At 43.4% G+C, this 13,072-nt stretch overlaps 1 protein-coding gene across 3 annotated transcripts in view; it reads left to right on the top strand.

Moving 5' to 3' along the window:
• NOD1 (nucleotide binding oligomerization domain containing 1) overlaps nucleotides 1-12,663 on the top strand; it is a 30,464-nt gene extending 17,801 nt beyond the window's left edge. Inside the window, exons 7-12 of one of the 3 annotated variants that reach the window (XM_067291430.1) lie at nucleotides 121-204; nucleotides 2,267-2,350; nucleotides 4,490-4,573; nucleotides 6,300-6,383; nucleotides 8,439-8,522; nucleotides 10,116-12,663. In XM_067291430.1, the coding sequence (XP_067147531.1) occupies nucleotides 121-204; nucleotides 2,267-2,350; nucleotides 4,490-4,573; nucleotides 6,300-6,383; nucleotides 8,439-8,522; nucleotides 10,116-10,188 (493 nt within the window). In that variant the 3' untranslated portion in view covers nucleotides 10,189-12,663. Of the gene's footprint in view, nucleotides 1-120; nucleotides 205-2,266; nucleotides 2,351-4,489; nucleotides 4,574-6,299; nucleotides 6,384-8,438; nucleotides 8,523-10,115 lie in introns of those variants that run through there. The other 2 variants (XM_067291431.1, XM_067291432.1) reach the window with 2 other exon arrangements.
• The last annotated feature ends 409 nt before the right edge of the window (nucleotides 12,664-13,072 follow it).

The following is a 13,072-nucleotide window of genomic DNA, read 5'->3' as shown; positions in this document are numbered from 1 at the left end:
AACTGTAACTAGCCTCCAGAGTTAACTGGCCTTAAATACTTTCATCATTTTCTGAGCTAGTGTTCTAATAATTGTACTGTTATAAGTGATGTACCTCATCGATTCATATATTTTATGCAGAATAGGAGCAAACAAGATAACTAGTGAAGGAGGGAAGTGCCTTGCCCAGGCCATACAGAAGAGCAAGACGATGTTTGAAATTGGGTAAGTTCAGTGCTAAGGGGCAGAGCTCAGGGCTTGGTTTTGGCAAGGCATCTGCAGATCCTTTAGGACTACTACTTTCATTCTTATCTTCCTTCCCCTTCCCATTCCTTCCTTCTCCCAGGGGCAATAGAACAAACTGTTGCAGAAGCACAGCCACATTTTTTACTCAGAGGGAAAACTAGGGCTGTTTTACTGTTTTTCTTCTCCAGTTCACCCTGTGAATTTTTTTCGTGTTCTGACAGAACCTTAAAGGTGAGACAAATTGACAAGAAGACAGAATGTAAAGACAGCTCTTTTCCTTACAACAACACAGCCATTTTAAAGATATTTTTAAAAGTCGGAGTGATTTTTATGACTATTTGCAATGTACCTAGTTATTCATTGTGAAGGTTAAGATTGCCAAATCTCCTACATCAAGTTCTGATGAGAGCTGTGAAAGTAAGAAGGAATTTCCATTATCCTTCTCTCCAGTCTATATCAGACTGCAAAGTCTGGTGGCAAAGTTGTTTGAGAGAGTTCTTAATGTCCTCTAAACCTTTAAACCCTGCCCCCTTTCTTAGGAGAGATGATAAACTTGACAGTCTGATGATTGTTTTTTTCCTCTGGCAAATCCCAGTTTCTCTTTCTGCTATACATGAGAACATTCTTCTCAGAATCTAATATTTGAATACATGTAATTAAAACCTCTGTTTGGCCATTGCAAATATCCCAATAACTCTTCAATGTCAGAATCAGATGTGAACAATCAGATTTCTGGCCTTTAAATTTTTTGTTCTACAGCATTTCACAAGTATTGTCAACAGCATGCAAACTTCCATTGTCATACAGTTGGGTCTGCTCTTCCTTTATACATGCTGTAATTTCCATGAAGAACTTCTGTTTTCTCCTTTGGAGAAAATAATCATTCCAAATGGGTTTAGGATAGCTTGGATAGAAATGTTTAAACAGATAATGTTCAGTTTTTATCTAACAAACTGTGTTGGGTCTGAAGGACAAGGAAGTTCTGGGGAACTTACTGGAAATGGATGTTTAGATACCACAAAGCTCAACTGATTTTAAAACAGCTTCCAACTAATTACCCACCGAGCTGAATGTGGCTCTGAGTCATCAAGACATGATCTCTGTTTATATATAAAAAAGTAAATTATACCTCAGTAAAGGCCCTTTCAAGCCTCTTAGTACAGGGTGAATTTTCAAAGCCGTTCATCTGAGCAGAAAGGATTTGACCAGGTACTCTTATTAATGTTGGTCAAATCTCTGTCTGCAGCTTTTACGTTACCTTCTTCTAGCACTTTGTGTTAGCAAGGGTTGCTTTCCCATTAGAAATGCTGTTCTTACAAATGCACAGAAGAGTCACAGGGTCATAGAGTCCCTGTGAGATTTGGATCTCTTTCTTGGCAGCTGGTAGGGGAGAAGATAGCACTTGGGTATAATCCTGAAGGAACTGTAACCATTTTACCTGAGTATTGTGAAGGAGGTGGGAGCTTACAGAGCACTTCACTTCAGGAAGCCGCCTGCTTGGGTATGGGTCCTCGTGCAATCGTGCACCTGGGGAGTCATTCGCCAGACCCATAGCTTGCACTGTGAAGGCCAGTCCATGCCCAGCAAGTAACAGGAAAGCTGCTGCAGGGGTATGTGGAGGAAATGCTGAGCAGGCCAATGATAGGGTTTCGGTCCATGTATATTCTCACAGCAGCTCTCTGCGCAGGACCACAGTGCTGGTCAAGAATCCTTTACCCCGTAAGGGGATAGGGCTGTGGAGGATTTGCCCTGCAGAGCAAAGTGATCCCAGTGCTCCCAGTGCAGCAGGCTGTCTCCTCGAGCTCCTTGAGCACCGGGGCCATAGGGTGCTGGTGAGTCAGCAGAGGCTGATCGTGCCTGCGGTGTGCAAGCACTGGAACATGTGTGGCTCAGGGGGGATGGCAAGTGCCAAATTTCTCGCAGGCCTGAAAGCCTATGCAGTAATGAGAGGGAGGGGAGGGAAGAGAAAAATTAGGGAATGCAATGCTGAGGGGCAGTAGGGCACCACACCTGATACCTCCTGGTTTCCTCTCTTCACCAGGATGTGGGGTAATCGAGTTGGAGACGAAGGAGCGAAGGCATTTGCAGAGGCGCTGAGGAACCACCCCAGCTTAACAAACGTGAGGTAAACCACCAGCTGAGCTAGGCAGCACACGCTCTGAAGTGATGACCCCTTCCAACGGGGGTTAGCTTGGCACACCTGCTGGTATCGCAGCCTTTGCTCTGTAACTAACACACTTCTGCTGCAAGCAAGAGGCCAGATTGTTTGCTTTGAAAACCCGCGCAGTTGTAAAGCAAGTTAAAAATAGTGCAAATCTGACATCCCTTCTTCTGTCCTGCACTCCCTCTCCTCATGCTGCACTGCCAGAGTTGGTGGCATTAGTGAGAGCGCATGGTCAGTGGGTGCCATTGTGTTGTGGGAGAATTAGCAGAAGGACGCACAACTTGTCACAGAATCAGGCCCCCACTGGGCTCAGTGTTAACAAAACAGTGAAGGTGCAGCATTTTTTTTACCAGAGTAATACATAGCTGATAAGCTGTTTAGGTAGGGACTGGGGTGTTCTTAAATTCTGGCTCTTCCTCTATTCCAGTGGAGCTACTATGCCATAAATTCAATGGTAATGAGACATGGTTGGCATTGGAGTTCAGTAATTCTCAAAATAGTCTTCTGAAAGCCCTAGAATGGGTGAAGTTGGCAGCACAGCACAGGGAGAAACCAGTAGTGTAAAACAAACCATCTCTTGCCAGTTTTTCCAGTCCTGCCTAGGGATTTAAAGATGTGTGTTCTGGCTGCTGTTGCTGTTTTGGAGTCTCTTCACACAGCTGGAGCACTGAGTTCGTGGTGGTCCTTGCATTTTGTCTCCCGGTTCCACTGGACCCCGTGGTGAGGGAGCAGACAAGGCTCCTTGGTTTCCCCACAAGGTGGCACATGGCACTAGTTTCTTTAGAAATACGGTATTTAGGGAGTTTGGGAATCTCTGGAGAGCTTATTGCTGCTGCTTCAGATCCATGGATTTCAGAGCTGGTACCATGTCTTCCTTTCTGTGAGCAGATAGCTGGGCTTAAAAAATTAAAAGGTGAACAGGTGCAGTGACCTAGATTTGTTAAAATTTAAAAGCTATCTGAAATAGTCATCTTCCCCTAATTGCCAGCTAGATGCATCAGACCTGAAAGAAAACAGTTAGGACCTGAATCAGAGCTGGGTTATGCCTGGGATTCTCAGCCTGCAGCAAACATACTGATGAATGTATTTGTAAAAATAAGGAGGGGTAACTGTGCTAGCTAGAGCCAGATTTTGCTGGTGCCTGTGCAGGGTGAATCTTCTTCTGCTCTGCGGTGTCCTTGCACTTGAGTTCACTCCTTATCTTCTGCTGCTTAATCTTGCTTCATGATTTGAATGCATAGTTTGCACCAGTGGTAGCTTTATGCAAAGATTAAGGGAAGATAGTCACTGCTGTGTCAGTTTATTTTAGTATGTTTGCCATTTTTAGGCCCAATCACGAGGGACAGAGGATCTCTAGTTTCTGCTGAAGTTAGCAGAGACTTGTGCTAACACATACTTGTGCCATAGTTAGACAAGCCTTTGCCCTACTTGATCTCCCCTTTCTGCTTTTTTTGAGGCCTTGAACTATTTTCAGGCTCTGGCCTGGCTTCTAAAGGGGAAACTGCTTTTTGAACTCTCAAAGCCTGGAGCATAACTGTAACTGGATGTTTTTGCCACTGTCTATTCAAAGAATGAAGGGCAGACTAGGAAATGTTTGTGGTTTGCAATGGAAAGCATGCATTTACAAGCTCGTCTCCCCATATATAACAGCAGGTGTTGTGGCTGGAAGATGAGTGAGGTATTTAGGAGTCTGAACACCCCACCTGAAGGACAAAGTGCTCAGTTTGTATGGGGAGTTGGGATGATAAATGCATGTACAAACATGTATACTGATGAACACAACTCCCTCTCATTAAAAGCCACAACTTTCCAAATCACTGGCGGCAACTCTGCTTTCAGTCTCATGAGTACAACTCATTGATGGCAAACCTTACAGCCTGTATGATAGACTCAGGCTGCAGCCTATGAACTGTTCTCACTTGTAAAAATCATAAGGACTTAATCAGTTTGTGAAGTGTGTGAACCTTTGAAACACCCAAATGCTGACCCATACAACTGTGGTAGAGATCATCCCGGATATTCATTAGTATTTGAAACAACGGAAGGACCAAGTCATGCTGGCTATTTCTTACAATTTCCTATTTGCTGTTTACTTCACAGTCTCGCATTCAATGGCATCACGACAGAGGGAGGCAAAAGTATTGCTGAAGCTATGCAGCACAACAACTCTGTGAGAATATTCTGGTAATCGGTATTGTGACCTCCTACTTCTTTTCCTCCTCTAAAGGAGGAGCCTAATTTTACTTCCTCTAAACCCATGTCATCCTCCTCTCCCCTCCTCCTTCTCTCCTTCCCCCCATTTCCTATGCTTTTACTACCAGCAAGGTACAAGATAGATCCCTTTGGAAGAATGTGGACATGACTAATAGACCAGCAGCACATGTCCTTTAGGACACATCCCCACCTCCCAGCCCAAAAGAAAGAGACTGTAACATGAAAGCTGGAAGCTTTAACTCAGTGCCGTCATAAGTAATGCAGCGGCACAGATTTCAGTGTAAACCAGCACCCTGCCCCTTCCCAGAGTCCTTGGAGACTCTGTACAGCAAAGCGTGTGCCACCCCTTCTGCAGTCACTTGGCAGTCAGTCACTGTGCTATAACCACTCCTTCATTTTGCTGAGGAGATCGAGAAGTACCTGATTCTTTCTGAAGGGAAACAAGCAGAGGACTTGCTGGGGAGATTTCCACTTTGACTGCATCAGGAAGAAAGAGGGTGAAATTAGAAAAGGCAGTAACCAGTGGGTCCCCAGAGGGAAGAGGAGGAGAAGGTGCTCTTAATTTATTTCTCTCCTCATGGGTCAGGAGTTGGGCAGACCCGGGATGGCCCCACATGCTGGAAAGACAAAGGTACCAGGGAGCTTCATCTCTCTCAAGAGAGGAGCAAGAGGTGAGCAGACTCTCAGCCTGCAAAGCTGATAGCTTTCCTGCTTGTAGGATCATAGATACATTTGCTAGCGATGCTGTGGGAAGGTGCGCCTGTAATGTGGACTCCTTACATTCCTACAGGCCTTGTTATGCTGCTATAGGATACCCTACCATCTGCACTGAGTGTGTTCAGGTGCAGCCAGTTATAGCTTTGGTGTGCTCCAGTATTGACGGGGAGCAGACCATGCACTTCACGCAGTGGCTTACAAACTTTACAGCTGCAGACCTTAAGCCTGTGTCCAGTGAGGGTGCAGAGGTCTGGAGAGGGAATTTATGACTCCTGATGATAGCTTACACTCCTCAGTGCTGTTCATAGACCCCTTGACAGAGCCCTGTCTTTCATTTTGAACCTACTTTCCTGTGGCAACCAGAAGAATGTGCATATTGGGTTCTGCATATCCCTCATAACTTTGGAAAGATTGGCTGATTTTAGTCTGAAGGGGGCAGGGGGTCTCTTAGTGCCTCTGCAGACAGTTGGCTGAAAGCAATGATTTAATCCATCTGACTCTGCTTTTGTCTTGCACAGTACTGAGTTTGGACTTCTCAGTTCCCCTTGTGCAGCCCTACCTGCATTTCTGGTTCATGCTTCTTTCTATTCCCTACACTTTGTGTTCCCCATCTTCTCTCACTTCCATCATGTGAAATCAAGTTCTTTGTCCTCACAGTTTTCCCACCTCTTCAGTGCTGTCTCTACCATTGAACACTTTTTCCACCACATTTCATCCACCTTTTAGTCACCTTAACATTGTGAGAAAGCATCATTACATCACTGCTCTGAGAAGTAAAGATTCAGTATTCTTGTTTCTCTTACCTCCAGGGCTTCTCTTTAGTGCCTTTTTGTGTCCAGCCTTTAGAAATTGCTCAGGGCAGAAACAGCACATCCCTTTTTGGCTATTGAAAGTTAAGTCAAGTCATGGACAAGCTGGAAAAACATGGAGCTGTAAAATAATGATAACATCCTAAGTGAACATATTCTCTCTCACTTAGGTTGACTAAAAATGACTTGGATGATGAGGCAGCAATGAGTTTTGCAGAGATGCTGAAAGTCAACAAGAAACTGGTGCATTTATGGTGAGTTACATTCCACAGAGGCACAAGGCTCTTTGGCAGTCGCTGCATTAAAACTTCATCTTCCAAGTCTGTGTAGGTCACAGTAAGCTTTCTGTGCATGCTCTGGATGCAGCTGACTGGTTATAGACAGTTCAAGTGGAAAGTTAATAAAGCTGCTGTCTAGCATTTTGAATCTGCTTTCATACAGGGAAGAGTTTTAAGTCGTTTGTATGTAACATTTGAACTGCTAGCTGATTTCATCCACCTTTAGCAGAACAGTACTGGCCTCAAAGATATGCTTTTCAAAAATACAAGCAACCAGCTAGAATAGAATAACCTTTTTATCACTCTTACTACTTATTATCATACCATCAAAGTAGCAAGCTCAACTCTTACTACGCAACCAAGAACCTACACGTGATGGGTGCTTACATACCTGTCCCATTTGCAGGAAGTTTTCTTCCAGAGCTAGCACTTTCACTCATGCAGGACACTCAGCTAGATGACACAATCCCCAGGAAATCAGACCTTATTATTTCTAGCATTCACAAAGGGACTTGTTAAACTTTTAAGAAAAGGCAGCTCTGGCTGTTCTAATCCAGGTTCACAAGAGTTTGTCTGTTGACAGGGCTGGGCAGATGCGGGCTGTGAAACAACTGTCTGTCCATTCATTCCAAATGATCAGGCAACATAAAAAACAGAGTCCCTTTACAGACCATATACAAAGTCTTTGCTAACCACACATTAGCATTCACTGTGTGGTTCATGTCCCTTAGGAAGCATGCTGGTTGTCAGAGGTGCTGAGAACTTGTAGCCTCTTTTGAAAGCAATAGATGCTCTGGTGCCCATCACCCTGAAAATATACAGTGGGAGCCTTGACTTTTTTGTGCACAGCTGCAGGAATGATTCACTGGACAATTTGGCCTGAGCCCATAATAAATCTTTCCCCATCCAAAGCAGACATAGCACCCTACATACATGTCTTTATAGTGGCTCAGTATTGCCCAAGGGTTTCTGGTAGTAGACAAATTTATATTCTCTTTTCTTGCTTATACCAGTGGGTATCTTCAAAAAGTGATGATCTGTATAGATATTTGCTCTTGAGGCAGAGCCAGATATTCTTCCAGTAGGTGAAAGAGCTCACTGGGTCCCTTTGCATTTTGATTTGTTTACCAAATGCAGAAAATCCTTTAATGGGAATGTCTCCTTGCTTCCTTCCTTCCCTCCCTTCATAAGGGATCATTCAGTTAATTCCAATTTTAGGCCACATCCTGAATCCTATGGGATTCACTCAGCTAGTCACATGGAATAGGAAAGATATGAGACACACCATGATAGACTGCAAGGTAAATACTGAATTAAAGTAGGCTGATGAGTATTTTTATAGTCATGTAGATGAGGGATTGATCTTTTTTTTTAGTTAGGGAGATGTTCTACAGTAGTTAATATGAATTACCTACTGCTTCTTCAGTTGTGCTACTTGAGGATCTTCTGTATCTTTTTTTCTCTAAGCTCAGATCAGGTGTACTTTGTAGCTGCCAGATTAGCTTCATGAGGACTTGCACCTGCTCGTAACAGAGCTAAATTAAATACATTATTTTTCAAAGATCTTGCTGGTCTGATAAACAAGACAGGAGGATTTGGCAGCCCCTGAATCATAATTGCTAAAACAGTAGGCCTGCACAGGTTCTGTACTCAGAGTTTTCTCTAGATCACTTAGAAATGCTACTCCTCTTCTCAGTAAGCAGAAATTTGTCAGCTATATCAGTCTAAGCTATATAAGTCAGTATAAGTCAGCTAAGATGAGTATCTCTGGAATGTAACCACATGGGAGCTTGCAAGGAAGAGGCTGATACTCCAGGCTCTGTTTGTGAAAGTGCATCTGTGGGGCATTTGACCAATACTGTGTACCATCCTCATAGACAGAAATCAGAACCATCTTCTCGTGACAAACAGGCTGCTTTGCTCCTAGATGTCAAGCTGAACTTAGGTCATGTGTGTACTGAGTATGCAATGAAGGCGATGCTGTAAATAAGATCCAGCATGTTAGTTTGACATGAAGTGCTTTCTTTTTAGGCTTATCCAGAATCAAATTACAGCCAAAGGGGTGAAGTACCTCAGCGAAGCGCTCAAGGAGAACACAGCCATTAAAGAAGTCTGGTAAGGATCCCCTCCTCAGAGGCTCACTTTGTAAACTTTCTTTCCCTTTAAAATGCTTGTGGCATTATTACTTTCCGGCATAAAAAAAAATCAGAACAAGTTTATGTGAGGCAGGGGTTGTAGTTCAGCTGTGGGTTTCAAACAGCTAAAAAGCCTCTGTCATTAAAACACTTCCCTGTCTGTTATGAATGTCAGGCAGTTTTGTTAATTCACATCCGTCTGTACCACTGTGTAACTTGCAGAACATATGTGTTTGCAGAATTGAGGCCTAATTTTATAGACCAAGTTTTGCTTGTCCTGATTTATTTTCAAATTTCTGAACATGTTCATGCTTCTAAGGAGCTAAATCCCAACAAATAGGAGATGGTTACTTTTAATTAACATTACTAATTTGGTTCATAGAATTTGGGCTTGGATTTTCTTTGGGCAATGCTCCAAAGACACTAAAAGTGCTAAGCTACAAGAAGATTAGCTTTTTGTAAGATTTGCTTGTTTTAGATTAGGTAGGCATCACATAGTCATGCACGTGCGTTATGCGGTACAGAGCCAAATACCACATTCCTTCCCTCACCTCAGGGAGCACAGGAGTCAATACAACTGCTGCTTCCATTTTATAGAACTTGAAATTTGTTTTTTTTTAAATATATTTGTTTTAGTGAAAGGACACTGAATTCTTGCTTAGAAAGATGGTGACTCACTGTCTGACTACTGTGTTCCCTGGAGATGTGGAAGAGATGTTTTTTTTCAAAGGCCACTGTCTGCTGTCCCCTGTACAGGAGGCATATATCCCCGCTCAAGTCACTCTGAGCGTTCAAGCCCAAATCTGTCCTTTGATTCTTCTTGGCCAGATTTTCAGAGGTGTTTATTAACCCTAATAACTTCATAAATCTAAATGGTTTAATAGTATTCAGCATTTCTGAAAGCTGCATTTATTGGGCTGCTTGTATTTAGGGCTGTAAATATCAGTGTAGATTAGCTTTATTTAGCCAGACTTGAAAACTTTGCCTTAAGTCATTTCATATTAATAACACCTGAGTACTTAACACAGTTTTTCTCCCTTGTTGCCGTGGAAGACACAAAATGCTCTGAAGACAGTTTAAATTTCTTTAAACTAGCCCATTACATTTTAAGAAACTTTGTCTGCTATATGCTGCTTTTCATAATGATCCCATCAACCTAACATTTAGCTCCAGGCAGCGCAAGGTTTTTGCACCCCAGTTGTGTATGGCCAAGACCTCTGAAAATGAACACACAGAGGTCAACCATCGGCTTTCAGACACACTCAAAGCCTGCTGCATGCTGAAGTGCAGGCAGCTGGGTATCCAGCACAGTTAGGGAAATGATTTTAATCAAGTTTAGGTTTTAGTTCAGTTTTTGTTTCTAAAGAAGTAGGCTTGCTCATTGTATGTGCAGTGGAAACAACAGTGCTGTAGCCTGCTCCTTTCAGGCTTGTTCCCAAGTTGCACACTTGGGAAGCATGTAGTTCACATGGGATTGGAAAGCTTTGATCTCTGCTCCAAAACCTTGGAAAAACAGAAGCTGGGAAGCAGTCACTACCTTACTTTCATATCCCCTTTTTTCCCCCTCCAATAGTTTGAATGGGAACCTGATAAGCCAAGAAGAGGCCAAAGCTTTTGAAAATGAAGAACGGATCATTTGCTTTTGAATGAGGACTTTCCCATTTTGACAAGCTTCATGTTACAAAGGTTACTCCTTCACTTGGACTGCAAAGTTTATAAAGGCCTAAATATGCAGTGCTCATGGCGGGAGAGAGATATATGATAAGCTGCCTTTTTAAGAACATGCTGCACTCCCTCAGCTCCATCTCTTACCCTGCCTGTTATTGTTAATCCTTTTGATGAGTGGGAAGTTGCCTTGGTAAATAATTAATGTTTGTATGGTGCTTTGAAGATGAAATGCAAAGTGTTACCAGACCAAATCCACTGGCAGGTGTATGCATTTTGATAAGTGAGTTTAGGTTTATTCTGTACAGTGATGTAAATAATCTCTAACTTATATTTATATATATAAATATATGTATGTGCAAGAAAGGGTGCAAGATGCACAAACTCCATAAGCTCACAGTATTATATTCCTCATAACTGAAGAATGAGCACGCATAGCCTTACTGGAAACACAAACCATCTATAATAGCTGTGTGATACTGTTGCTTTCAACATGAATACTTTTCTCCTGCCTAGAAATTAGGTCCTCATTTCCCCCCAACTAAAGGTGGAGTTGTAGGCACTGCATTTATGGAGAAATGAATACCTCGGGCATAGATTACTTTCAGTAATCTTTTTTCCACACTGAAGCCAATACATTTACTTTTATACAATCAGAAGCCCTCACTCCCATCACTGTAAAATCATAATACTGGCAGTAAAGCACCTTTGCTTAAAATTTCCTGAGGCCTGCATAGAAACTGCCACCTCCTGTTATCACAGTGTTTATTCTGGGGGGGTCTGGAGATAAATGTGAAAAATTAATTAGCAGGCTGTTCACTGCCTTGGCTCTTGGCCTAGACACTGTGCTGGTGGCAATACACCAATATTAAGTTGCCTAGCTTCAGTGGGGAGAGAGGACAACTGCAAATCAATTGCATTGAGTTGAAATCCCTTCTCTCAGCAACATGTAAGCACACAGAAGCATTGAGTTACTGACTAGCCTACAAAACCATGGTAGGCTGAAAGAAGAATCTCCCATTAAAATGCCAAACCAGCAAATCCCCACCTTTCCCCATTCCCAAATCCCAAAAAGAAAAACATGAAAAAAGGCTTTCTTTGTAGTTTCAGGTCTCTCCTTTTCACATTTGGTAGCAGATCTTTCCTACTCCCCAACTCTGTCTACTTACTTCAGCTCCCAGACACATTTTAAAACACTCATAAAGCCTTTTCACAAAACCAGCAGTTTGGAAAAAAAAAGGAAAAAAAAAAGTGTTCATTATTTTTCAGTAGGTTTTCCTCCCTGGCTGCGATATCAGCACTGATTTCTCATAGACAGGCAGACAGATGAGGCTTTCAGACCGTGCCAGAGGAAAGTCAGCTAACTTGAATGATTTCTGCACCTGACCCATTTGTTTACCGAAGCCAAAGGGCACACTGTTAAACAGGAGGTGGATTTCAACTGCAAAAATATTTGCCAAAACAAGGCCTTTAAAAAAAAAAATTCTCAATGCCTTTAAACAAAACAAAACCACACCCCCCCCCATGCACCTTGTCAAAATGGTGTTCACGTCCTGCCAGCCTGCCCTCACAGAGGTGTGGCAACACCGGTGCAAGAAGCTCCCCTGCCCCAGGGTGTCATTTCCTCTGCTGCAGGGAGGTGTGCTCCCCATTTTAACTGCTCTGTTAAAAACTCCAGATCTTGTCCTCATTTCTCTGATACACTCGAACAGTCCAAAGCATCCCTGCAGGCGCCCTCCAAGCTTTCCCAGTCAGACACCGCTGCCCCTTTTTGGTTCATAGCAGTGCTGTGAGCTATCCGTAGCCTGACAACATCCTAAACCTGTTGCAAATTCTGTTACGTGCCCATCTGTTACAAACCAGGCATCCAGGCCAGTGTTTCCAGGGATATGAGCGTTTACTGGGCTGCAAGAGGTAAACACAGCCAGCAAGTGGCAGGATCAAGCCCAGCCCTGTGTAGGATACAGTTCTGTACGGATTACGGTGCCAGTCGCAATCATTCATTTCAGAGAGGGTTTCCAGCAGCGAGAGCTCATTGGGGCTGGTCCTCCAACTCTAAGCAGAGCCCAGGTTGGCATTGGCAAAAGCAAGAGGTTTCACAGCTTCCTGCTCCAAACTTACTTACCCAGGGCAGCAGGGCTGTTTCACACATCGTGTCACAGCTTTGGGAATCTGGAGCTGGGGAAACTGGTTGCTGCTCCGGGAGCACCTGAATTTCCTGGTTTGTTGGCACGGCAGTTCAGGCTGCATTTCTTTCTTCGTAGTGTTACAGGACTATTTACAGAGTGCTTCTGAGCTACATATTTGCAGCTTGCAGCGAGAGCATTGTTTACTGAAATTCAGAGACAACTGTTATTTTTTTAAGACTTGGTCATAATTTGCTAAGACATTCTCTATATACAATGTTACTTTTTTTTTTTTTTCCACTTTTCCACAGTGATAATAAACAGCTTTTTAAAGCACTTTTAACAGACTCCCTGCAATTCCTTTGGCTTTGCTGAAGTGCTGTCAAGCAGACACTTGGCTAGGTCCAGCTGTGAACATGACAGCCCAGCTACCTCTGGCTGTAGAAGACAGGGAAGAGCTGTCACAGCTGGAGAGGGCAGCTCACAGCCACCTCCATCCATGAAAGACCTTTCAGACAGTGCATACAACTCACCAGCAGCAAGGGAAACCACCACAGTGGCCCAGGGTATAGACACTCTTGCAGTGCTCTGCCCCCGTAGTTTGGCTGCCAAACTCACTGCAGAAGCTCCCTGTGTTTCCATCGGCCACTGGGAGCAAACATCCTTGCTGGCTTGAGGGTACAACATTTGTATTTGGCTGGTGCAAGGTGCGTGCATTTATTGGTAATGCCAGAAAACA

The sequence above is a fragment of the Apteryx mantelli genome, chromosome 2 (genome assembly GCF_036417845.1).
Source record: "Apteryx mantelli isolate bAptMan1 chromosome 2, bAptMan1.hap1, whole genome shotgun sequence".
NCBI lineage: Eukaryota > Metazoa > Chordata > Aves > Apterygiformes > Apterygidae > Apteryx > Apteryx mantelli.
This window is presented reverse-complemented; position numbering and strand designations above follow the sequence as displayed.